General features: G+C 41.5%; 1 protein-coding gene across 9 annotated transcripts in view; it reads left to right on the top strand.

The window, feature by feature from the left end:
- Positions 1-27,720, top strand: part of Mapkap1 (MAPK associated protein 1) — a 231,391-nt gene that overhangs the window by 140,395 nt on the left and 63,276 nt on the right. For 8 of the 9 annotated variants that reach the window (XM_040286329.2, XM_040286328.2, XM_005320968.3 and 5 more), the window contains one exon: positions 253-362. In XM_040286329.2, the coding sequence (XP_040142263.1) occupies positions 253-362 (110 nt within the window). Of the gene's footprint in view, positions 1-252; positions 363-19,355; positions 19,655-27,720 lie in introns of those variants that run through there. The other variant, XM_005320970.4, reaches the window with a different exon arrangement.

Genomic DNA, 27,720 nt, shown 5'->3' with positions numbered 1-27,720 from the left:
ATAGTTTCAATTTGAGATGATTCAGGAAAAAAAAAATACCCTAACCCTGACCTCTCTTTCATTTGGAACTTCTTATACTTCAGTATCTCCCTCCCTCCATTAGAAGTAGATTAAATTCATCCTATTTTTAGGTAATAGACACTAATAATTGATTTATATTTAGTTTAAAACTTTCTGAAACACGATGAAGACTGTAGTAATGTCCCTCTGGTTGAATGTTTGTGATGATTTAACGTTTGTCTTTTCCTGCAGAAATGCTGCTCATGGATTCTCCCTCATTCAGGTGGACAACACCAAGGTCACCATGAAGGAGATCTTGCTGAAGGCAGTGAAGCGAAGAAAAGGATCCCAGAAGATATCAGGTGGGAGAGCAGAATCCAACCCAGCAGCAGAAGCTTAACCCTTAGTGAAAAGGGCTGTGTGTAATGGCTGGCTGGGTTGTTTCAGATATCATTGCTAGGAAGTTTGGTTAGCAGGTCTACAGCACCAAAACAAAACACAAATAATTCAACTCCCACCCCTCCCCCCACCAACCAAACCCTGGCTGGGCCTTAGGAAGGGATTGGGTCAGGGACATATGTGTGAAGAATATGTTCATATCAGTTATGGACATTCCGTCATTAATAATTTGTGGTAAATTAAGACAGAGCTACTTGTGTTAACCATTAGTTGATGTAAAGCTGTCTTAAAAACTGAATCAATCCTGAACTTGAATTATTGCTTTTAATTTCATGTTTTCACATAATTTTTCAAAGGAGAACTTTTAATTACTAGTGTTTAAGATATGGGAAAAAATAGAAGAAAAAAATTTCATTTTTACCAAACGAAGACAACCTTTAAAAATCTTTTTTAAAGATAAGTCACTTTATGGATACAAATACGTATTAGTCTCTTAACTCTTCACTCCCCGACTTGGTGTAGAAAATAGGCTTCTGATCCTAGCTATGATATTTAAAGAATATAGGGGGAAAATGTTGCTCGTATTGAGAAATAATTATCTTGAGAAATAGCTCAAAGATTTGTCATACCACAGACAACTTTAATATAAATCAACCTATGTATGACATGTCAAAGAGCTTTGTAAATAAAAAGACTTCTTAAACACTTGATTTCACCTTTTGGAAAGGATAAAAAAGAATTGCTCGTATTGAAGAAAATAGTTTTGTGCTCTTTTTAAGGGAAAGCATATAATCTGTTCCAGATTTAATTAGCTATCTTCAGATGAAAGCTGAAGTTTTAATAAAAGTTAGAAGAGATAACACAGTGAAGGACACGGATGAGCTGTCTCAAGGCCATATTCCAGGGGAACGATAAGAGCTGTAAAAAATGGCAGAGGAGAGCAATTGAATGGAGCAATGAAAATCTGATTCTCATAAAAAAGAGAGAGAGAGAGAGATGCTGGTAGGGGCGGTTGTAGATGAGACCTGCTAGCGTCTGCAAGCAATTTGGATGCTTGCCAGGAGTCATTGTTCACCCTCGGCTGTGGCGGCTCCGTCCAGATGTGCCAACTGCACGTTTCGGCTTTTGCCAGCTGACTGCGCCGTTTGATAACCAGCTCTCTGGATGCCCATCACTGGCCGCAGAGATAGAATTAAATGATGATGATCTTCCCACAAGTTGGGAGAGGAAACAATGCATATAAATCTTGATTTCATCTCAGCATGAGAAGTCTTTATCCATCATCACTCATAATGAACAAGTCGTTAGCTGGGATGAATGGTGTTCTGGTTTTTCCAAACACCTCTTTTGTTCATTTTTTGGGTGACTTTTATCTATTGCGTGGGGGTCAAACCTCTTTGCATTTAGGGGATGATTGAAGAGGCATAGCCTCTCCTTCCCAAGGGAAAGTAGATATTTTAGGGTTCCAGGTGCCAATCAGTAGCTTTTAAAGCGCCTTAGATACTCAGAGAGATTTAATAAGCATCCATTCTCCTTTAAAATCTGGGTTCTTTTCTCTTGTTTGTCTCTAAGTTTTTTTTACATGATACATATTTTGTGATGTAATTCTTTATACTCTAAGAATGCAGTATTTTGAATTGTCAAAGAAGAAAATAGAACTTTTGACCTTCTTAATAGAAATTCTGCTGTCACAGATTTTTCGAGACCATGAAACTCCTATGAAGTTGCCGGGATAAAGCTGAGCCAGTGTCTTTCCTTCTGTCTGCAGCCATCTCTGTCCAATTTTATGCCTGTTTATCCATGTCATCCCCAGCATCCACATTTATCACACACACATTTATTTATGTTCACCTTTGTGTCTGCATTTCTGCCATTTCCTTCAGAGTCTTTGCCATATCCTTGGCAAAGACTTAGTACTCAATATCAGAAAAAATGATCTGCATTATTTATTCCTTTTCATACTAGAGAAGCCAATTGAGATTGATACATTTACATAAATTACTGTCCATTTTCTTAATCCAAAAAGCTCTTATAATAAGAAGCTCTTTCAATTGCTTTATTAAATGTCTGGTCTCATGATATAAGAGGATCTCTAGTTTGGCTAAGATATTTGCCTAAGGTTAGCCCAGTAAAGTCAGAGAATACTTTGTGGTTTTGAACTTTGTGTGGTGGGTTTCTTTTAGAAGTTGATTAATGAAAAGAGAGAAATCTGATGTCATAGAAGGGAGCATAAGTACATTTACTTTTCAAAATCTGTTGGTACTCAAAATTGCTATGAAATACTTAGTACTTACCCATTATGACACATGAACTTAGTCATGAACTTGGTGGGAAGAGATGCCAAGTTAGAGATACTCGTCCTTTACTTGCTAGTTGTCCCACAGTGGCCTGCCCAGTCTTTGGAAGAAGATGTCTATTATATCTAGAACAGTATCAGAGTGCTTAGCCCTCTGGTCAAGCAGCTTTTAACTGATGGAGTGCAGAATCCTGTTTGTCTCTTTAACATTGTTTTTTAACTTGAGAAGTGGAAAAATGCCACCTGAAATAAAGTAACACGTGTGGGCCATGTGAAGTTAGTAGTTCCCACGCTGTTCATTAGCTGTTAGTTAATATTAGAATAAGATTTCAGAAATTCTTTGGTAAACTAACAGTGAACTTCTATCTTGTTCCCGAATAACCACACAGCACTTCATTTAATTGTAACAATGAATTAGGAATTTGAACTATTTCATATTAAATCAAAATGTGGGATTAATGATAGTCCTGATATTTAAATACTTTATTGTCCTTCCTTCTGGCATGGCACTTGCTGTTTGTAAAAATATCAGAAAGTACTATGTTTGAGCAGAAATTCATCTTTGTTTAGGTAAATTGCTTCATCCATAGAAACACAGAGGGCTTTAAAATATTTTTGCTTTTTAAGATAGAATACCATTACAAACACTTGTAACTAATCCAAATTTTGACTTGCATTACTTGTATTATTTCATCGAATCACAACTATTTGTGAACACTACGGGGCTTTTTCCTGTTGATATTCATGTACTTAGCTATAGGGGTCTTTGCACAGTGTATTCCAGTCAGCTCTTTGCTAAGGCCCATTTTTTAAAGTCTACTTTTAAAGTTTCTTTTAGAAGTTTCTCTGTAGCTTTTCAGTTTATTTCTGACCTATTGACATTTGGAATCTACATGCATTGCTAGGAAGTTCTCACTATTGGAGAAAATGGTAAATGGAGAATCAGTTTTCAGAAGAATTTGATGAGATCTTTTTACTAATTTAAATAGTTACATGGGTGAGTTTTTGACACAGTGAAGATAACCTGTTTAGGCCCCTGGATTCAGCCAGTAAAATATACTCACCTGTTTAGTAAATAAAGACCTCAGTTCATCGGATCTCCCTCTGTCAAGGTCACCTGCTTGATTAGTGACCTCATGAGCTTCTCAGTGTTTTGTTTATTGTTGTTTAGAAATACTGTTACCCACTGGTCTCCCAAAGCTTGATGTTGGCTATGACAGAGACATGGTTGAGAAATGGAGGCAGATCAGTTTCAATTTTAACACTGACCCAGGGAATACAGGTACCTCTTGATCTACAAAAGAGAGAAGGCTTCACAGTGGGATTAACCAAGCAGAGTAGAATTCTGTATTTCTGATTCAGTATTCATTCTCATTATGAAATGGAGGTGCTTTTCTCTGTTATCTGCTGAAAGTTGAACAAAAGCAAATTCACTTTTCCTTACCCCTATCTTCTTGTCTTTTGATGTGAAAGATAAATTTTTGTTAGTGTGGAGATCCTTTTTAAAAGTTCTGCTATTATAAACCTTGAGACGTGCATTCCTACTCTCTTATAAAATTTCACCTATAACACTCAAAAGGAAATTAGCTTTGTCAAATGAATGCCCTCTTAACATCTCTAGTTAAGTTACAGAGCACTCATTGCTTGCTAGTTAGATCTGATCTTACAAGACCGCCTAGAATGTCACCAAGGTGTTCCCTAAAGCACAGTAGGGAATTCCCTAAAGTACTGCTAGCAGCAGAAAGAGGAAGCAAATATCTACTACAGAGTGTGGGGTTCTGGTCTGAGGGATACTAATAATGGCATCATTGGATTTTTAAAAATTCGTGTAAAAACCCACATATTAATCCATAACATATTGTAGCTCTGGGGTACATTCCCTCTTTGTGTACCCCCATATATTAGACCTGTGCCCAATTAAGGAAGCAGTGGTGAGGATCCACAAGACCCTTGCTGAGGAGGACTTTGTGTTCTAGAGAGAAAGTAACAATAAAGGCCTGAAAGGGTGAAGAATAGCTTGCAGGAAAACTCACTGCATCCTGTTTGGTGTTTAGGGAACTCCTCTTCTGAGAAATTCACATAGTGACCTTCACTAGAGACTGTAGAGGGCAGTGCCATTCAAAGCAGTGGCTTACCAAATGTAAGGATAAAGAGAACATTTAGATTACTTTGCAGTTGAATTTACTTAACTTCTCCCCACCCAAAATTGTAGTAAGATTGACTTACAATAAGTGCCCAGCATAGGATACAGTCATCCACCCAATCACCAAACTACTATCCACTTGTCAGTCTTGAATTTTTCCCTGCTCTGTCTCCCCATGTCTTAACCATTAGCAAAGATATCTTGATCAGTTTTACCTCTAGAATATATCCTGAATCCGTTCAGTCATTTTCATCTTCATTGGATAAGTCCAAGTTACTGAGACTTTCTTCTGAACTGTTGAAAATAGCACCCTGGCTGGTTTTCTTGCTTCTGTTCTTAAGCACTTTCTAGTGATCAGAGATACCTTCTGAAATATGAATCAGATCATATATGCTCCAGACCCTTCACTGACTTACTGACTTCAGTTGCATTCAGAAAAAAATCAAACTTCCAACCACTGAGTCTCAAAGAGGGGAAGAGACAAGCAGACACAAAGAAAGGAAAGAACTGGAAAGAAATGTGGGGGTGGAGTGTGTGTGTGTGTGTGTGTGTGTGTGTGTGTGTGTGTGTGTACAGAATTAATGGTTACAGTGTGATGGATAAGATCAAACAGACCAGGCGAATGGGAGGAATTTAGAGCCTGTGGACCTGCTGGAGCATACTGGGCTGCAACAGGGCTAGTTTGCAATTCTGTACATCCTAGGTCTATTTCACTCCAGACAGACCTAGAAAGTCGTATGCAAATGAGTTTGTTGTTTATTAAGACTGTTTAAAAGAGGCTTTGTGTCAGAGGAAGAGCTGGTCTTTCCAAAAGCAGGATCTGTTTTCCAAGGGGAGTGAGGGCTAATATACCGAGCACCTTTGTGTACTTCAGATATTATCTCATTTAATCTGCATGACATACCCAGAAAGCAGAGTTGATTATACCTGTTTTATAGATGAGACTTCAGAAATATAAAAAAGTGGATGGAGGGCTGGGGATGTAGCATTGTGGTGGAGCACTTGCCTAACATACATTGCGCCCTGCCTTTCATCCCCCAGCACTGAAGGGGGGAAAAAAATGAACAGAAAAGCTGGGTACAGTAGCGCATGCCTGTAACCCCAGCTGAGGCAGGAGGATAGCAAGTTCCAGACCTAGGGAACTTAGCAAGACCCTGTCTCAAAATAAAAATAGGAAATAACTCAGTGGTGGAGCACCCCTGGGTTCAGTCCCCAGTGACACACACACACACACACACACACACACACACACACACACACACACACAGAGTGCATTTTAGAATCAAGGAACTCTGATAACTACATGTGTAATCAGGTTCTTCTCCCATCCTCTCTTTCCCCAACTCTGAGAGAAGTTACCCAAATTTCCATATTAAGTAAATGGTGAATCTAAATTGAAGCCCAGACATTTTTGACCTCAGAGCTCATAGTCTTTTTATTTGTACCATGTTGCTTATTAGAACCCTAATGGGAAAACAAATTTAAAATTCTGTAAACAGAAATGTTCATTGATTGTGAGATCTAAATGCACTAGGGAAGAGCCGCATTTAAAGGAACCCTGTGGTGAATCTGGATATAAAGCCAGGAATTCTTTTTGTAATTGCACAGTTTGTCTGTATTGGTGTCAGTTTTAATGTTTTATGTCTAGCTTTCTTAAAGCAACATACACCTGGCCTGAGCTGCCCTATTAAGAAGGGAAACCCATATATGTTGTAGATGGAGTCAGATTTTTAAAACTCTTTTGTCTTTGAAATGCTATCTGTGGCTCAGAAAAGCTAAAGAATCTTCTGACAATAGGGTCAAGCAGAGACCTACTTCATGTCTAAGTGTAAAGAGAAAACCCAAGGTCCTTTGTTCTTTGGAGATAGAGTTTGTAAGCCAGGGACACAGAAGTAATGTTTCCTTATGCTATAGCAAATAATCAAAAAGAGGAAAAAGAGGAAGAAAAGGTAAATAGGGCTGTTTAAGTGTTTGTTTGTTTGTTTGTTTGTTTACTCAAAGAGGTAGTAATTTCTGCAGACAACTCCTCTTCCTTATGAAGGAATAAATAATCATGTTGATGCCACTCATGCTGGGAGCTCAGGAAGAAATCAAGAACTGATACTTGGTATCTAGTAACCCAGTGGCAAAATGATACAGTAAATTAGGGCTTCTAAGGTGTTTAAATGTGTAAGGTGGAAGCACCCCAGGCAAGAACCTCCAAGGTAAATATTCCTCCTCACCTCCTCTCCCTGCCTCTTTATCTTGTTTCATCTCACCTGAGCCTCCCTCTGTCTGGAGTGCTCTGAGGCTCCTGATGGATCTTCTTCAGTATAGAACAGAGCACATTAAAGATGACATTGCAGTCAACTATTTTATCTAGAAAGCCTGGAAATTTAGAGAATTTATGTCAAGCAAAAATCTTTTGGAACCACTTCAGAGACCCAATTATTTTAGAAGGGTGTTATGAGCTCTCGCAACTGCCACATCAGAAAAACTTGAAATATATCATTCGCCAAAACTACATTTGACCAGCATTTACTCTTCCTGCTAGTTGCTAATCTTTCAGAAGTTCCTTTTCCATTACAAAATCTATTCATTCACTTCATCTGGGGCAGTCAGAAGCATGGATTAGATTAATGAAAAAGCAGAATGAAAGGAAGAGAAAAGACATACACTTCAAGAGGCTCTGTAATAGTGTAGAGGCACACACAGCCTTTCTAGTTAAATTTATTTAACTTTCTTTTCCTAGGTCCACTGAGGGCTAATTCTAGAGCACTACTAATTTAATAATAGGCACTTAAGAAATACTAGTATATTAGATGTACATGTTGATTATAAACTATATTCTTATTTTAGAAATGTTTAAAATGTTTTTTAGAATCTATCTTAGAGTTAGGGGTCTGTGGGACTGCATAATCACACATTTAACCTCTGGGCCCCAATTGCCTCAGTTCTAATGCAGTACAGGGTGAGCGGGGAAGGACTCACGGAGGCAGTGGACTGTGGACTGTGGACTGTGTGTGCACTTTTAGGCTCTGTTTGGCTTTGAGGTGCTGCTTAGTTCAGTAGTCATCATCGAATGCTGCCTGCTCTGTGCCAGTGCTATACTAGAAATCAGGTGGAAAACTTGATGAGAACACACAAAAAGAGGCACCCAAACATGGAAAATCCATGAACAGGGCAGAAGCATATAGGCCACTAAAGCAGTGCAGATGAGGAGGAAGTGCAGTATGTAACACAACCTGGTGGGCGGGGCTGAGAAAAGGCACTTCAGAATGGTTTCCATGAAGGTTTTTTGGAGATTAATTAGGAGTTTGGTGGATGGCTAAATGAGAAGAACGTTCCAGGCAGAAGAGACCATGTATTTTGAGATGTAGTCATAAAACAGAAGTTCTGTGCAAGAAGGGGACAGAGGCTGAACTACAGAGGTTAGTCAGGAGCTAGATCCAACCAATCTTGGCCTATGGTGTCCCCAAACCTGAAAGAGGTACCTTCATTTATTGGGGCTTATTACATAATAAGCACTTGTGGGCACTAGGGATAGACCAAGAAATGATTCTGATCCTCAGAGAGCTGGCTGTCTAGTTGTGGAAACAAGCAAATAAACAGGTAATAGTAACACCATGCATGACAAGTGGAAGTAAGTTCAGGCCTGAGTGCTCTTGGAAGGAGGGCAGGCCTGGTGCAGTCAGGGATGGCTGTCTCGAGCCTGTTATTTGGCTGAGGGCTGAAGAGGAATAGAAATGAGCTAGGCAGAGAGGGAGGGGAAAGAACATTCAGCTGAAGGAAGGAAGTCACAGGTAGCTCAGCACCATGAGTTGGAGGGCAGGGCATGATGAGACTGAAGTGATCATTTGGGGGCTCGGTCATGTTTGTGAAGTGTGCTAAATTTGAACTTTATTCTGAAGGCAGAGGGGGACCATTGAAAAGAGGGCAATATAGTCAGAATTTCTTTCCAAATAAACACCATCAGCATTGTACAATGTATTAGAGGCCAGAGAATATGAGAAGAGCACCTGTGAGAGAGGCTCCTGAGGAACCTGTCCAACTGATGACGACTAAGGTGTGAGAAGACAAGAAGGTGTTCTGTTCAGGAAGTAGTGGGATAGACACCTTGGTAAAAGTCTGGTATCTTTTACTAGAGCCGAATGCGCAATTTGGGAGAATTGAAATAGCTGAGAGCTGCAGCCGGATCTCCTGGGATTAATTTCAGAAGAAGGTGGTGGTAGAGATAGGCTTGAAAACAATTTTCTAATAAAGTTAAATAATTGAAAAAAATGAAATAATTCGGAGGTGTACAGATAGTCCAGGACATGCAATAAATGTTTGTTAAATGAACTCATGAAATAAGTGTGTATGTGGAAAGGGTTTTTTGGTTTTTTGGTAGTGATACCACACAATATATGAGTTTACATTTGCTTTTTTTTATTCATTAATATGTGATTAGCATTATTCTATATGACATCATGTATTTTTTAATTTTTTCTATATTTAACTCTATTGAAAGATACCTCAGTTATTTCAAAATATTCTGTATGCAAAAAACATTCAGTGAACAATCTTGAATGATATTCATTGCACATTTGTGCTGGATTTAAATACAGAGCTGCTTGTCAGAAGTTTGCTTATTTAAAGTGTTGAAAAAACAAATTGCCCTTCAAGAAGGTTTTTACCTACTCTGTCACTCCCAAAAATATATGAGAGCACTTCCCTCCCACCCTGTTACCAACACTAAATGTTATTGGTCTTTAATTTTTGCCAAACTGATAGTTAGTGGTTAGTATTTTATTTTAATTTGCATATCTGGGTCTTTATTGTGGCTAAGTGTTTTTAGTGTGTTCTTTAGCCACTTCTCTTTCTAAAAGATATAAGTTAGTCAGGTTTTTTAGTGGGAAAAGGAATTGAGAAAAAGTCTGATTTCAGAAAACTGTTTTTAAGATGTGCTCTGAAATTTAGAATACCATTTTTCCCCAGGAAGCCTCCCGCTCTTTCTGCCCAAGCAGGTGCACAAGTGCACGCAGTTGCCTGTGTGCACACACTCAGACCAGGCAGTTTCACTTGTTACCTGCTAGCCTTTGATCATCAACAAAGCTTTTGTTTATGTGTTCAGAAAGGTCTGTCTGGTAATTTACCAGACTCCAGTTCACCTCATTTGAGAACTTATGTTACTTGCTTGCTTTGTCATCAAAACTAATTATTTAAAAAGATTGTCAATAAAATTTTTGTTAACTACTTTGTTTTAGGTTTGTACATACATATATATATATATATATATATATAAAACACATCAGAATCTAGAAATCAGAAATTTAGACAAAAAGTTGTCACCCTTAGCAGGTTTGTTTGGGGGAGGCATGTCTGAGGACAAGTCTGGCAGCATTATGAACAGCACTGGCACCAAGGGCAACTGTAGGGGGCTAATGGGGACCCTGCATCATTCCTTGCCATGTGCCTGGTGAGTAAACTCCTAGAAGTTTCCGGGAATGGTAGCAAGTGAGGAAAGGCTGTAACCAACAATCAGTGTCACAAAGTGGGGATGACTAATTTGCTGAGGACCCCGTTGAGACAGATGTTTAATTAGCTGAAGTCAGAGTGGATAAATTGGGAGAGGACTGCCTATGCAGGGAGATGCCTTTTCCTTCATCTCTCATTTAACCATTTTGTTGTTGTTGTTGTTGTTGTTGTCCTCCTTAACATTTTCTTTTTGAAGGCAGCATCCTTAGATTGAGGGGAGAAGGAAAGGCAGAAAGTACCAAGGGAATGATTTTTATTTAATTACATTCTATTTAAAACTTACTGTAATCCAGGTATTTTTGTATTTAACCTTTACAAAAGACCTTGTGAAATGAGATAGGCATTATCTTTTTGTTCTTTTTTTTTTCAGTCAAGAAAACTGAGGATATTTATAAAATAGAAGATGTGTATACACACATATACACACACCTATGTATATATATAGTGTGTGTGCATGCACATGCACTTTGTTTGCACATGCAACTTACTTTGTTTGATTAGTAAGTAGTCTTGATGAAATTTGATTCTTTTTTTAAAAAAAAAATATTTTTTAGTTGTTGATGGACTTTTATTTTCACTTATTTGTATGTGGTGCTGAGAATCGAACCCAGTGCTTCATGCATGCTAGGCAAGTGCTCTACCACTGAGCCACAACCCCAATTCTGAAATTTGATTCTTGATCCCTGTGTGTTTTTCCCTATATCACAGCTTCCTCACTTAAAACGGAAGACTGATTCAGAGCTCTCTGGAGTCAGGGTAATAGTAAGGATTTAATCTGTATAATGATAGGGAATCTAAGTATTGGCAGGAGCTGGGATCAAACAGGTATATGCCCCTGACAGAACTGTCAAATTGTATTCATGAGATTTGTGCATATCATCATATGTAAATTTAACCCAGAAGTAAAAAGAAAATCTTAAACATCAGACTGGAGTTATTGGTTTCCTCACTAAAGTGTTTAGGGCAAATGTACTGGTGTCTGTTCCTTGCTTCAAATGCATTTTTAAAAATAGAATGGATTGATAGGTCAATATGTGATGAAGCTAATATGGTACATTGTTCATTGTAGGACCTAGGTGGTAGGCAAGTAGGTTTTCAATGTGTAGCTGTCTCAACTTTCCTGTGAAAAGAAACTGCTCATAATAAAATAGGAAAAATTCACCAAAATTAAAAATATAATTTAGACTTAGCTGATATTAATGTGAATTTCACACACACATACATATATATGCTTGTGGCAAAGAAAACGCTAATCTTTAGGATATTTTATTTTTCATTACCTAATATGTTAAATAACATGTTTGAGGTCACAGTTTCTGCCATTGACCTTTGGTTTTAAGTTGTGAACATATTACAGTGTAATAATGGTTACCACTTACTGATACCTGGTCTGCTAAACACTTTTTTCCATTACATTCTAATTCTTAAGTTTTTATTTTTGTTTTGTAAAAGAGAGAACTGAAGCTCAGAGGCTGTAGAAACTTGTGAAGGTCGCACAATCTAGTGGGAGAGCTGAGTTGTAAACCCTTATTTCCATAGGCCATCCTGTTCCCTACTGTGCTCCCACTGGGTAAGGTTGCAAACCCAAGCTCAGAGGAGGCAGGTGTACTTTTCTCCCTAGAAATACCAATGATACCTTCTTATTTGGGTGTGGCAGCATGAGTGGATGGAAAGGACATAGTCTTTGGAATCAAACCAGCTCAAGTCCTCAGCCCAGCTGTACCTTTCATAAGCCGTGAAGTTAGGCAAGTCATCATCCCTTCCCCCCTCAGCTATCTTTTCTGAAATAAGGGTAATAATAACTACCTCTCATCGTTGTGTGGTTTTGAATTGACTCATTAAAAACCCAGTCTATAAAAGTGCTCACTGGATCTCAGCTGCTGTCATCCTTTTTGCCACCACTGTGCCAGGTACACCAGGAAACCTGGCTTTGTCTGCAGGATTCAGTTTGTTTCCTTTTCTACACATGAGACTTGGCCTTCTCCCGCACTTGTTGTTTTCCAGTATATTAAGTCTATGGAAAGTGTGTCCCCTATGATGGAATGAGCCCTTGAATTGTGTTTGAATTTGATTCTGCTGGAAGCACTGTTTATTTTGAACAAAAAGAAAACTAGATCCAGAGAGTGAGCTCTCATGATTTTTAACTAATAAGGTAACCATACCCTATATAGGGGGTGGGTTATTTACTAGTGATTTTTAAAGTTTTTGTATTAATAGTTTAGTACTTTCCAGAGCCTATTGATGCTTCTCACAAAACATTTAGAAGAAGACATGTACTGAAACATCAATGTAATTTTGGAGAGAATGATTATAGAATACACAGAAGCTTGGAGTGCTGCATCTGCCCCTTACATCTCTACAGCCTCTAGGAAGAGCCTGTCTGTCCTAGCAGAAGGCCCTTTCTTCAAGTGGTTCCTGTGTTTATCCTGTTAGTGGCTATAAGAAAAACTCTTCCTCCACCAAGACTAGTTTTAGCTATTTTCCAAGAAAAACTGTTGCTTCAGAAGAGTGAGTAACCTTACTCCAGAGATGATTTTGAGACTTGCCAGGGACCTAAGACACCTCATTCCTGTCCCACTGCTTTCAGAGGCCTGACACCAGAGCAGTTTTCCCCCAAAAGCAATTTAAAAGACAGTCTTTAACAACTGCAATAACGTTGTATAGAATTTTCCTTTTTGAGTCAAATAGTGGCACTTTCTCTTGCGTATCTATAACGACGTTAAATACGTTAAGGGGGAAAATAAGAAGAAGAAAAGTAGCTAGTCAGAGGATATTTTTTCTGCCTTGCAGTGACAATATCCAGAGACAAAGATCAGGCAAATGGCACTAGATGAGCACAGGGAGGTAGGTCTGGAAGGGGAGTTATGAGCATCCCCCTCTCTAGTTCACTAGCTGCTGATCACAGTCAGTGAGGCGTGTGGATGCCAGTGTCATCCAACCAGTTTTTCAAACAAAATCGGTGAGATGTGATTAAAGCTGAAGTGCTGCAAAAGATACAAGGTGGTCTGTTGGAACTCTTCAGTCTTCCTGGAAACTGTCACCACATGATCGTAGAATATCAAATCATAGCAAAACTCAGCTAGCTTACTCGCTTGCTTGCTTTTTTTTTTTTAACCCATGCTACATTTAATAGCAGAACAATGTGAATTTTAAGATAAAGTGTGATTTAAATCTTAAAAAAAAAAACAAAAACAAAAACTGAGTGTCCTGCAGATCTTTCAAGTACAGTGTATTAGCAAGCAAACTGAACATTGAGTACCTATTTATGGAGCCTGTACTGTGTTCCAGGCAGCTCACGTTCTAATGGAGAGATGATGAATAAAAAGTAAACAAACCAACAAGATACATTTGATAGGGATTTTTGTTTGCAACTTATGAGTTTTTTCATTTTCCTACAGAAAGGACTTCCTTGAGTCCCCAGGTTTGTGAGTTCCCCTGCTGAAGAGAGACTCTTGTTCCAAGTATCAGGCACTTCATTCAGTCTTTCCACTTATTTCCATGCAACTCTTATTTTGGCCATTCCTGCTGCTGGGAGAAATGGACCAGGCAGCAAGAGCCGGGTGAACTCCTGAGTTGTGAGTGTCTCCATCTGGATCAGCATAGACCATTAAAAGGAAGAGCCCTATCTCAGTCTTGGACGCTGAGAGAGAGAACAGTCCCTCAGCGACTTGGCCCTGCGACAGAGGCGTCCTGGGACTGTCTCCATTAAGCCCCTAATGCAGTGGTGTTGTACCAGCTGTCAGTGAGAACCTTGAGAAGGAAAAGGATGTGAGCCTGACTTTTCCTTTGGGAGAGGCTGTGGGAGAGTGTTGTTGAGCTTTAATTGAGTAAACCATGTAAATGGAAGTCCCTTGAGGACAGTTACGATTTCCTTTTGGGTTACCAGTACCACTGCTGGCCAATTGGTTCATTGGCTAAAGTCTTTTGTAAAATGAACTGAAAAGTCCATCTATCACCCACAGCCTCTTCACTCCCTGCCAGCCCAGGCCACCACTGTCTGTTTAGGAGCAGATTCATCACACTTTGATTATCAGAAGTCATATTTTTTCTGAGAATTAAATTGAATCATTGAATGGAAATGCTAATATCTTAAAATGAAAAGTCATACACATTGGTTGAAATCAGTGTTACCACACAAGTTCCCGTAATGACACGGTCTCTTAGAAATCCTTGAGGAGGCAGAGGATTATCCCCCAGGCAGACACTGGAGGAATGGTAAGGGGCCCGGCAGGAGGAAGCCACTGCACTGTTACAGAGGAAGCAGAGTACAGCCCTCTGGCCTTCAGAAGTGTGGGGTGGGGAGTGCGTGTTGCACGCTCATCTTCTGTGGTAGAAGCTGCAGATACTGTTTGGTATTTATAGTAGTTTTCACAGTAGCTAAATAGGAGTGCTAATAAGCAAGCAAGCAAACAAACAAACAAACCATGAAATGAATACCTCAAGACATAGCCAAAAAAGCTTGAACTAATTGCCTACAAGGAGGAACTTGGGGGGAGAGGGCACGGAGTTACTGTTTTTGACTATGGTACTTGCAGTATTATTTAGTTTTAAAGCCATGTATGTTACTTTGATGAAGTAAAAATAATTTTCAAATTTGTAAAAAGAAAACAGCTTACATTCAAATTCTAGGGCTCAGGAACCTCTCTCCCTTACTTACATGAACCCTTTCTATTTGGAAACTTCCTTCTCTAAAAGCTAGCATCCATCTCATTGGATTAGATGTCAGATTTCTACGAGAACATCATTATTAAATAGTTGCTTCCCATTATAAATGTTTCCAAACTTTTTAACAACAAAATGTCATGAGTATAACCATCATATTGTGATTTTTGCTAACGTTTTTGTCTCTGTGACCTGTGTTTTCTGTAGGTTAAAGCATAAGCTATTAGCTGAATACTCTGTCCCAGTCTAAGAATGACTAATATCTCTAATATAAATGAAAACAGCTGCTTTTCCATAACATTAGAATCCCAAACAGCTGTCACATGTGCATTTTGACATTCTTTTTTCCTTTTAAATCAGGACAAAAATTAGTTTACTGGATCTACTAATCTGGTTAAGTATATAGTCTAACTTCTTTGGAGAGGTAGAGGAGAGGTCACAGAGAAGCCAGAGTTGAACTGGAACCTAGACATCCCCAAAGGCTTGGCTGTACTTAGGATGAAACCCGTGATGAGACCCTTCTGTACCGAGAGCATAAGGCCCCCATGGGCCTGGTAGTGGCTTCTCACCATTGTCGCCGTTGCCGGTGAGCCTGAGCCTCCAGAGATGGCCATTGCTTTCCTATTCTACTGAGGATTATCTCCTGAAAGTCTGTACGGGAACCTTTTCCTCTGCAGCCCTTATGTCAAAGGCTGCTGTGGATCAGAAGCTCGTGCTTTCTCTATTGGCGAAAGCCTACCCTGCTATTGCTCACTGATGCCCTTGGTCCTATCATTTCCTGAGCTCCTTGCTTTAGTTTGCTCTTCAATAAAATTAGGTCCCATCTATCTCCCAGGCTCCAGGGTGCTCTTGACTGTAGAGGATAAGTCCTGGCTGTCAGAAAACCCTGCCTGGCTCCATCTTGCCCTGTAACTTCTGCTAGCTCTGTGTTGAGTTTTTATTTATGTATCTTTAGTTTTAGGTGGATACATTAGTTTGATTTCATGTGCTGCTGAGGATTGAACCCAGTGCCTCATGCATGCTAGACGAGCACTCTACCACGCCCGGAGCCACCACCCCAGCCCCCTGTGTTGAGTTTTTTAGCCTGTTTGAACTACATTTTCCTCAGTTATGAGGGCATTTGGTGATAGTGTCTTCTTCAAAGCACTGTTGTGACAATTCAGTAGTCTTTGCTGCTACTGTATTTCTTGATAAATGTCAGTCTCTGTTTGAGGCCAGTCAAACTCAGTTTTATAGTATAACTTTGTGTTGTTGTTGTTATTGTTGTTTTAATGTCGATTAATATTTTGAGTCATAATTCAATAAGATTGTAGCTGCTAAGGAACACAGCTTAAATTTAGTTCACGTTAGGCACAGACCAGAGTGTCTGCATCTGTCTGCTCAGCTGCTCATTTGAGCTTTTCCAGGGGTCCCAGGCCTTTGTCAGAGCAGCAAAGCATCAGCAAGAACACAGAGTATGGCCAATTCCTCGGGAGCACCTTGCATCTGGAGCTGGATATGCAGAAGGGTTAAAAGCAGGAGAAACTTTTGTCATAAATTTTCTTTTCAGCAGGACTTCCCAGGGAAGATCTGACATTAGCAGAGAGGAAATGCTGATTGGCCTGGGAGTCAGCTGAAGGAGACAGGAACTGCAGTAGAAGCTGCTGGATTTACTGTTATTAGCAAGGCAAATGGAAAGCCAGCAGGGCAGCCCCGCTCCCAGATAATAGATCTAACAAAGAAAAATCCCAGAAAGGAAAATGGCTGGCAGCCACCACTCCTCTCTGTCATTTCTTTCCATTGCTCTTACCTTTTTGTTTTGTTTGAAGCCAAAGGAAAACCATGTTTTAACATCTTAGTTATAAGTCACAGTTGGCTTAAAATAAAACAGGATTTTTATATAATTCAGCTTCTATCTGTTTAAGAGCTTGAGGGTCACACATGGCCAAATGTGCAAAGTCATATTGGTATAGTAATAAATAGTCGCTCCTGAGTACTTAGGTGCCAGGCTAAATGCTTTCCTTGTGCTGTCAACTTATTTAATCTGTACAAGAGCCATGTGAGTTAGGAATCACCTTGCCAAGGCGAAGAGGTGTCTCCATACTGGGGTCCAAGGAGTTCCCAGAGAGAAGGGGGAAGTTGACTCAGGACCAGAGGGGTTCTTGGCGAACACCACAGACAAGAGTTTCAGCACGTGCCAGATAGAGGCATCGATGGGCTTATTTAGGAAAGTGATACAAGTTCAAGGGAGAGTGCCGGCAGTCTCCAGAGAGATGTGATTTGCCGATTCTCAGCTCTTCTTTTAAAAAAGGAAACTTGGTAAGGGGCAGGTATTGGAAGATATGTAGGAATAATATCAGTTTGGTGATCTCAAGATGGTTTACAGTGGTCTGATCAATCTTGGGATTGTAGGCTGGTCTTCATTATCTGATCAATAGATATCTCTGGAAACTACCCTAAATTATAGGTTTCTGAAAATATCTCTCTTTACTTAATCTATTTATTGGGGGTTAATTAACAGAGCTCAAGATAATTATCATAAGTGAATAGAATTATGGTTGACCTTAAGATTTTCAGATTTCCTATGAATTTGGGAGTGACTGGCCCAGGAGAAAGCATTAGAACAGATGAAAATTAAAAGTCCTTACCTTTAAATGTTAAAATTAAACTTATCCCAGAAAGATGCTCACAGATTAAAAGGGTCTAAAAGACTGAGACACTACATCTACCTAGTTAATTCATTTTGCCAGACATTTCCCAAGTTCTAAGGTTGCAAAGATGAGTTGACTCCTGCCTCTCAGTCATACTTCTGGGGCTTATTGGGTCATGGAGAGTCATGGCAAGTGGAATCCTTCAAACTACTGAAATTGTTCTCTTGGTCAGGTCTTCTTTTTTCCAAGCAAGTATGGTTGAATTTAGATAAATTAAATGTATAATCGATGCACAAAGAAAGCCAGGCAGGCAGGTGATGTCAGGGGAGAGGACGAGTGGAGAACTTAGCAGGGCACCAGGCCTGGGGCAGGGTTCTGGGCAGGGTTGAGCCAGGGGCAAGGGCAGTTACTGGAATGAAACCTGAAGGCCAAGCCAAGTTTTTTAAAAAGGAAGCCTTGCTTTTGGTTGGCCTGGGATTGTAGAAATTCTTTTTGCTTGGAGCTGAGCCTACAGGGGAGAGGAATGCTAAGGATGTAGCCATCTCTTATAGGGAAAGGAAGGAGGCCACCATGGGGATCTGGTAGGGCCTGATGTCACCGGAGTCAGAAGGAAAAAAATAGATGCAACGAGTTGGAGATCCAGTAGGATTTAGGGAACACCCATAATGGAGGAATGTGACTTTGACAAAGTAGAGGAGCAGGTGATCTGGGCACAGCCAAGACAAGGAGGAGGGAAGCCATGAAGTGAATGCACTGAACAACAGAGAGACCAGTTCAGCTGGGTCCTAGAAGACAGGTGGCAAGAAGTTAGAATGGGGGTAGGGCCTGGGCAGTCGGGTGAGGACTTAACATCTAGATTGGTAGTCCTTGGGGAAATCACAGAAGCCATAAGACTCCAGAGAGCATCCTCCTACAAGAAGGTAAAGAGCAGATGACTGGAGGCCAGGAGATGTTGGGAGGCCACTGCTAGGGGCAAAGGAGCGTTACTAGTGGGTAATGAGACAACTTGGGAGGAAGGTTGAGTAAGACTTTTGTTAGCACTGTGTTCACCACGGAGTCCACAGAGCTTCTTACTCATCTTCTCGGGCCCGGTACAAAGTAGGAGTGTGATAAGTGTTTAAAGAAGCACTGAGTTAATTGATGGCAAGAATTGAGTGTCATCACTGGAAACACCATTGCAAGGAAAAAGAGCTGATTTAGGAAGAGAAGATTCAAATGTTCATAGTTGATTGTTCTAAAAATCAGAAGCTAAAAGAGGCCTGGATTGTTCTCTGTCCCTGCAGAGGAGGGACTAGCCATTCATGCTAGTGGTGCTACCCTGGAGGGTGGTGGAAGCCCCTGAGGAGCCTGTGGCCTGCCAACTATGCCTGAAGGGTCTGGCCCCCCACAGCCGCTCCTGTTTATAGAACACTGTCACTGGGCCTCACTGAATCTGCTCAAAGCCTGTTCAGTACACAAGACCGTTATCCTCATTTTACAGAGTAAGAAACTGACATGCAGAGAGGACGTGGTTTATCCAAGCCATTCTCTGACCTGAGCAGATCTGCAGGGAAGTCTCTGGATTCCAGTGTCCCATTACAGAGCTGAGTCTGGTGATTGAAAACAGTCTGTCCCAAGTGTGCTCTCCATTGGCTGTGGTTGGAGTCACTGCTTTTATGTAGCTCACTCAGAGAAGCCTGCAGACAAATGAAGTCTCCTTTTTGATTGTTTCTTTTGTTTTTGTCCTTAGGTGCTTGTGACTAAATTCACTAATTTCACTGGCTGTCAAGGCTGTGTTAAGCAAAATGGGTTTGAACTGCTGTGGTTTTTGAGTACTGGACTGGATGTCAGAAACCTTTGCCATCACGGGAAATTCTGTCACTCTGGATTTACTATCTGTTCCCCTCAGCTGAATTCCTCAGCAGCGTGATTTAGCGCCCTGGCTCCCCATCAGCCGGTTTTGGCATTTATTTGAATGCATTACCCCACTGGTTTCCATAAACTATTTTACAATTGTTTAAAATAAATGACTGTTTATTTCCACAAAAACCATCTGTATTTCTTTACAGAGCAACAGATAACTGTATGTAAAATTTGGTAATGTCACAGTGACTCAAGTTAAGAGAAACAGAGTGAATTAAAAAATCAAATGCTCAGGGCCCGAGTTAAAGACTCCCATCCCCTCTAATAAGCAATACCTGGATTTGAAGGAGGAAAGATATTTCTTCATTACAAGTAATATCAGGCTCCCTTCTCCAAAGAGAAGTATATTCTCTGGCTGGATAGTGATAGGGTGTAGACGGAGCACACCTCATGGTAGCTACATGTCTGCCCCTTCTAGCACATTCTCTACATGTGATGGTGGATGGGAGGCTCCTGTCTGACTTCCCTGCCTTCTCCACCTTTTGGAGTTTAGGATGTCCATGCCTTCCCTCTTGTTCTGATGTCGAGTGGGTTCCGCATAGGCTAGTGGATTGTAGCTAAGTTGACCCTAGGAGGAGACATGTTTGGAACAGGGCGCTGTGGCAAGAGAAGGTAGCCATGAGGAGGGAACCAGACTGATCAGGAGGGGCCTCTGAAGGCAGCCATCTTCCATTCTCCAGCCAGTGTCCTGGTAAGCCAGCTGGGTCCGTGCTGATGCAGTTGGGGCCTTGATGGAGGGCTCTGACAGGGCAGGGTCTGGAGGCAGATGGAGATGGAGCTCCAGGGCTGCTTTCAGCCTCCACTTCTCCCTAAACATCCTGTGTGCTGAGGCTGTGAAGAGCACTCTCCACCCTCAACTTCATGCACCTATTGTAGGAGATCTTCTTATGGGTTGCTCTGAGAAGTCCAGAGGGAGTGCAAGGAGCAGAGTTTTGCTCCTTGGTTAGAACACATCGACTGTGGAAAAGGAGGGAAGACTGTCTCAGATCATAGGGACACTAGGAGCAAAGGCACGGAGGCTTTGGAGTCTGTTTCTGGGTTACCACATCAGTTGAGGGAGAGATGAGACAATGTGGCAGCCCTCCAGAGGTACCAGCCACTGCCAGACAACTAGAGATCTCTCTTCATCAAAAGCAGAAGCAACAGCCCAGGGGACATGGACCAGATGGCCAAAGCTACAAACTTGCTGTAAACTGTGGGCTTGGCTCTTTACCTATATTAATTTCTTAGAACAAGTCTGAATAGGTGCTGTTGTTCCTGTTCTATAGATGAGAAAGTAAGGCACAGAAAGGGTAGGTAACTTGTCCAGGGCCACACAGCTGATAAGTGGTAGAGCTGGGAATTCACACCCAAGCAGTCTGACTTATCAGTGTTATACCATCTGTCTCAGAATTTGCCAGGCACTCCCTAGATACATGCAATATTAAGCTTAGGGTAGAGATAAAATCCAGATCTTTCTCCTGCCCCTAGCTATAGGGATGGACTTCTGACACACCATTTCTTACCTCAAAACCTAAGTGAATTTTTAAGTCTACTGTCAAACCCTAAATGGTATCAAAATTCATAAGGTGAGAAGCAAAAACTGCCTTCTTTGTTACTATCTCTTACACTCCTGAGGTGACTATAGTTAACAGAGCAACTGTAAGAACAATGTGGCTCATACCCTTTCAGATTGTATTTGTGGCATACATGTGTATTGCATGTATTTAGTTAGAATTTTACTCTATTAACATGTAGCATACTCAGAGTGTGTGTGTGTGTGTGTGAGAGAGAGAGAGAGAGAGTAATTTGTGTGTGTGTGTGTGGCAGTACTGGGGATTAAATCCGGGGACATTTACCACTGAGCAATATCCCCCCCACCCCGCCCTTTCTTTTTATCTTTTATTTTTTTAATTTTGAGACAGAGTCTTGATAAATTGCTGAAGTAGCCTCTAACTTGTGATCCTCCTGCCTCAGCCTCCTGAGTTGCTAGGATTAAAGACATGCACCATCATGCCTGGCTCAGCTGTTCAGTTTTAAATACCACCCTGTTGAAGGCAGACTGTTTGCCAGAGGTTGTGGGGCGCCAACAAAGCCTGCTGCTGTGCTAGAGCCCTATGATTTCAGGTGGAGTTTTTAAAAAGACCTCTAGCCAGATCTTCAAAGAGTGCCTTAATAATGGATGGGGGGGATGAGAAATAGGCAAAAAGCCTCTAATCCAGCCTTCTCAGTGTACTAGAGAAGGCAAGGTCCCCAGGAAGCTGGGTTGAAAGAGCTCTTGATTCTGATGGGGAGTCAGGCACGGCTGCCGAGAGGTGGGGCTGTGCCAGAGGTATGCTCCCGACTCCTCCCTCGAGCCCATCCCTGCAGCTGGGTATTCAAGAAGAAATTTGTTCTGAAGAATTATGATGCTCCTGCATTTTCTCCTGCACAAAGAAGGAAACTCGGCTGCACGCCCTTTCCTTTCCTCCTCTTGGCACTTTCTGATTGATGATTGGAAATGATGGCAATACATAAACTATTTTTCTTTTTATTTTATGACCTGGTAATAGCAGTAACATATTTCCAGTAAATGTTTTCTATCGCAATAAAAAAGTTGTAACAAGACTAGAAATGGGTATAGTTAAACCCTAAAGAAATCACACTTTCAGAACTGTGGATTGAGGCAGTAACTCTGTAAATCATTTAACTTGGAAAAAGAGCTCCCCCTTAAAAAACAGTCAGGGCAAGCGTCTGGAGTTCATGGTAAGTGCCTGCTGCGAGGACCGCTGGACTCAGTTCTGACCCTCAGGACCAGCAGCCCACTCAGTCCTCCCACCGTCTTGTCCTACCCAACACCCTCACTGCTTCCTGAACTGATAAATCAGTGTGTGTGTGTGTGTGTGTGTGTGTGTGTGTGTGTGTGTGTGAAAGATCAAAAGTGATACTCTTTTTTAATGGGATGTGGCCTAGGAGAATGGCTCAGAGCCCTAGCTGTGGAATCCACACCCTGGATTCTTATCCTGGCCTCACCGGGGCCGTGACTGCATCACTCCAGGACAGATTTTCCTCCTGGGTAAGTGGGGCCCACCTCATAGGGTTTTAAGAGGATTTTGGAAGCCAGTGTGTGTAAAGTGCTTTGTCCTCTGTGTTAGTTTTGTTATAGCGTGGAAATGAAGCCATATTTGACTTGCTTTCAAAAAGGGCAAGTTGATCATTTTGTCAAATTTGTACAGCAACATACTACCTGACATTCATTGACTGCCTATTAGGAAAGAGGCATTGTGTTCTACATTTTTGTAATTATTTCGTGAAGGTCTAGATCAGCTAACTTGCCCAGTATTGCACAGTTTATAAAAAGACCCAGGTTCTCACTGCATTCATTCTGTTCTGAAACCCACACTCTGACCACCTCCCGCTTCTCCCTCTCCTTCTAGCTGTAGATGCTCACGACAGGAGAAATGTGATAGTTCCGAATCACATCACATACAGCCTCCTTTGGCTGCTAAGGACTTTCCATGACAACACTGAGAGCCTTTGCTCTTGGAACTCAAAGGCAGCCAGAAAGCAGCATTTCCTCTCCCCACTTGCAGGCAGAGCCACTGCTCCTCTGCTCACCCTTGTTTAGGCTCTATTATCCTTCAGAGGATGAATGGCTGCTGCTTCTATGTGTCTGATGTTCTTAATGTGCTCTAAAAATTAGGCCTTTCCCAGCTTTTGTCTTTAATTTCTGATTCTAGCTGACACCTTCATTAATGGTCTAGTGCAAGCTTTCTGTCGACTTGAAGACTACTGTGTAAAAGTGGTTTTGCTGTCCTATCAATAATGGTCATAATTTCCCCAATACTCTCATCAGCAGTGAATTGAGTCTTGCAGCAAAGAAATGGAAACCCCAGTACAGTGGTTTGAGAGCGATTTGTCTTACAGACGGCGTCTTCTTTCAGTAAAATCAGGTCAGTGTGGCACTGCTGGGTTAGGTGTGAGTCTGAGACAAATTAGTTGGAGGAAATTGATCATTTGAACCTTTAGTTATTTTTAGCTACAGTCGCCTTATCATATCTGCTTTTGCTTTATTTACATTTGTTTTAATAAACTGTAATCACTAGGATCATCAGGCAAATTAAATGCCTTCCCAGTTTCAGCCAAGCCTGAGGTAGAGGAGAGCTTACGCTCTGTCCACCCCACACAAACAGCCTTCCCCATAGTTTTGGGGTTTGCTTCCATTCTGGAGGTGGTATTGTTTAAACTGGGAAACCCACCCCTCCTCATCCTCTGGCCCCCTGGCTGGGGTTTGTTTATTGCACAGACTGGCCCCTTGACCAGTCTTTTCTTCATTGCTATTGAAAGTTAATGGGGGCAGAATTGCATTCCCAAACATTTGAACCTGAAGAGGCCAGGGCAGAACTTAGTTGATCTCTGGTGATCGGTTCAATTTAGTTACGATTTTTTGCCATTAGGCTGGGGCTGAATGATGGTGATTTGGTTGAGGCCAAATGTCTGAAGAAAATTGGCTCTCTGATAAGAGTGCTGTTATCGGAGGGGGCTACCTTCTCATTTACATTTAGATGAGTATTGATTATTTATTTACTCAGAGAAGTGAGATTCGTTTCCAATCTTATCTTTCTAGTCTCTGCTTGTCAGCAGAAAGAGAGATAGAGCTCCTGACATCAGGCCAAGATAACAGCACTTTGTAGTAAAGATAAAAGTTGGAATGGGCCTTTTTCTAGACTTGACTGAAAGGATAAGTTTTAAAAATTAGAACTGATGGGTCATGCTTTCAAAACCTTTCCTGAAGGTTCTACAGTTTAACTAGGCAAGAGAATTGGTTCATTGGAACAGCTCTGGTCGTTCTTTTGTAATAGGAATTGTATTTAATTTGATTATATTCAGCTGTTTCACTGAGAGCAAATTGTATATTGGCTCAGAAGAAGCTAAAGTGTGACCTTATTGTCATGTCAGCTTGTTCCTTTTTTATTATTTAAATTCCATATTATCCAGTTTGAGCCGTAGAAGGGTATAGGCTGCAGTGGTTATCGCTTACATACTGTTTGGTGTTTTTGTTAAGATCAAGCAGAAAATTATTGTAGTGGCCCCTAGAGGAAGAGCTGTGAGCGTTGGAGCTGAGCTTAGTGCAGACCTGTTGGAGGACCTGATGTTGGGTCAGAGCTCTGATGTGGACACTTCAGCTTGTTGGCTGATGGCTTTGACTCAGTGCAGAACTTGGGATTCAACTGAGCAGACAAGGCTTGCAATTTGCCTCAGATGGGTCTCCCTGCCGCCAGTCTTCTCCAGCCTATTGTCAGCAGTGCCACCGCATGAGTCTTACCAAAACATAGAGCTGATCATGTCATATTCCTGCTGTTAGCATCTGCAGCTTTTTTAAAATATGCTTTTAGTTGTTGATGGACTTTTATTTTATTCATTTATTTATATGCGGTGCTGAGAATCGAACCTAGTACCTCACACATGTGAGGCAAGCATTCTACTGCTGAGCAACAACCCCAGCCTACCATCTGTTACTTTTAAAAGAAAAAATCCAAGTCTTGGCCAGCAGCCTGGGCCAAGCTTCCCAGCCCGCTTCCCCTTGCATCCCCAGGCAGCTTGGGCTTCTTCCACATTGTTTCCTGTGGCCTGCCTGGGGTCCTCAGGACCTCTGGGGGAGTGCACTACCTCCTGCTTTTTTTTTTTTTTTTTTAGAGAGAGAGGATTTTAATCTTTTATCTATTTATTTTTTTTAGTTTTTGGCGGGCACAACATCTTTGTTTGTATGTGGTGCTGAGGATCGAACCTGGGTCGCACGCCTGCCAGGTGAGCGCACTGCCGCTTGAGCCACATCCAGCCCAACCTCCTGCTTCTTATCATGGCTCCTGGTCCTCCTCCAAGCCCTAGTTCAGATGTGTCCACTGCAGGAGAGAGTAGAATCACCTGGGTTGTTTCCTCTTCTGTTCTCCCAAGCACCTTGTCCCTATTCTAGCAAGAGCACTGATTGGGTTCTTCAAGAATTTATCTGCTCAGGCATGTCTTGCTGTCTCCCCATTCTCCTTGAGGGCATGGATCATTGATTATTCATCTCTGGGCCTGGTGTAAATTATTGATACTCAGAAAGTGTGAGGTGCGTATATGGGTTGGTGCTGTAAGAGCACATATCCTTTGATGTCTGTGCTGTCATGGTTTGTTCTGTGGGTTTTGACATTTGCTCATCAGTCCATGTTTGTGGACCTGAGAGACTGGGAACCTGTTGGAATCCTGGCTGCTGAATAAATCTCTAATCTGAAATGGTGCCTGAAGCTTAAAAGCAAGCTTGCTTAAATAGTTATGCAGCCTCCCCCACCCCGCACCTCTGCTTGGACACACATGAGAGTGTGGACAACACTTTGGTACCAGCGTTCCCTGCCATGGTGTGCCTGCCCTTGCTGTGTGAACCTGTTGTGACCCACAGCTAGGGATCTGTCTAACCCTTGTCACAGTGCTTTCTGGTTCAGCATTAACAATAGTGGTTGCATTGTCCAAGCCCTGGACTCCGAGAAGAGTCCTAGATATTCTCTCTCTCTCCCCCTCTCCCCCCCACCCGCCTTCCTCCCTCTCTTTCTCTATTCTGAGACAAGGTCTCACTAAGTTTCTGAGGCTGGCGATCCTCTTGCCTGAGCCTCCGGTTGTGGGATTACAGGTGTGCACCATCATGTCCCCTCTCATTTAATCCTCACATCAATCTTCTGAGGGAAGTTCTGTTATCCCCATTTTACAGATAAAATTAAATAACTTCCCCAGAATGCACAGCTGGCACTGATACTCATCCTAAGGATATAGATACTCATCCTAAGGGTACAGATACCTGCAAGAGTCAGGAAAAGAGCAATGGGAAGGTGAGAGCATCCATCCTGATTTTTTCTGCTCAGATTTGGCCTTCACTTTTATTTGCTCTTACTTAGCTTTTTCTGACCATAGTCTCTCTTGGATTAAACCAGATCTTTAAGTGGGTGAATGGAAAAAAGTTGTCAGGAGGCATAACCTAGGTGTGTGCAGTCTTGATTATCTTTTCCCTCTTACTAGAACGAGTTTTCAAACTTGTTCTAGCATTCACAATAGTAGTGATAGGTTACTTTATTTACTCTTACCTCCATCCAAAAAGTATTTGGAATTTATACAGTAGGCTAAAACATGCACTGACCAGCGAGGAAATCACATGAAGTAAAAGGAGAGCAAAGGTTAAATGGCAAGTTGAATGTGGAGGAGGGGCTGGCACAGAGACGTGTGCCCAGTTCACCACAATTGGGGAACACATTTAGTGCTGAGCTTCCTAGTGGGCAAAGGAGAAAGGCGTCTGATACCAATTGGAGACAAGATTTGTGTTGAACTGTCTCAGGATACAAGAGCAAGCCAGTTGTCTGACACCAAGGATGGAAGGCAATTTTCTTCTTTAGGAAGAAGTCAGGGATAGGAAATGCAGTATGGCTTCCCTCTTAAGGCTTTGACAGACACTTGCTTTCCATAGGGTTTCAAAGCTCAGCGAGCTCTCAGCTGATAAGGAATTGGTGCTAAAACGTTTTGGGTTCCAGTCAGGGGTTAAAGAGATCAAGGAAGTGACACTGAACATGTATCCACCATCCAACAGATTCTGCAGATTTTCTTTGAAAAAATCTTATGTGTTTGCCTCAGGTTTACAAAATCCCATAAAAATCTGTCTGGATATGAAAACTTGGAACCCTCCCAAAGTGCCCAGAGCAGTATTTTGTTCCCAGGCCATTCGATGACATAGCATTACTGCGATAAATACATCGTTGAACGCCCAAGCAGGTTTTCTCAGGCTGTAGAGTAACTGCTTCCCAGAATCTTCCCTTTGTGTTCCCCTCTGCTGTGAGGTGGGGGGCATGTGGCTTCATGTGCAGCTGTGACATTTTAAAACCTTTTTCCAAAGGGTGGATGTTGCCTTGAGAACTACGTCCTGTTCAGTATGAAAGAGCCTTTTATATTTCATATAGTCATTTCTTTGGCAAAAGTATATTCATAGAAACTGACCTCACAGTGTGTCTTTTTAAAATGGCTTTTGGCTGCTTTTGTTTTCTTTCCTTCCATGTCAGCTGCCCGCCAATTAAACAAGCAGCTGATGGAGACTCATTTGATGTATAGTGGGTCTGGGTTATCATGATCTGGATTCTGTTCATCAGTCACCTATTAAGAATTTGATATGAGTGAGGTGCTGTGGTTCACAATGTGTGTAGAGAATGCAGACCTAG

This window comes from Ictidomys tridecemlineatus, chromosome 4 (genome assembly GCF_052094955.1).
Source record: "Ictidomys tridecemlineatus isolate mIctTri1 chromosome 4, mIctTri1.hap1, whole genome shotgun sequence".
Taxonomy (NCBI): Eukaryota; Metazoa; Chordata; class Mammalia; order Rodentia; family Sciuridae; genus Ictidomys; species Ictidomys tridecemlineatus.
Note: the sequence above shows the minus strand (reverse complement) of the source record. Positions and strands in the feature narration are given on the sequence as shown.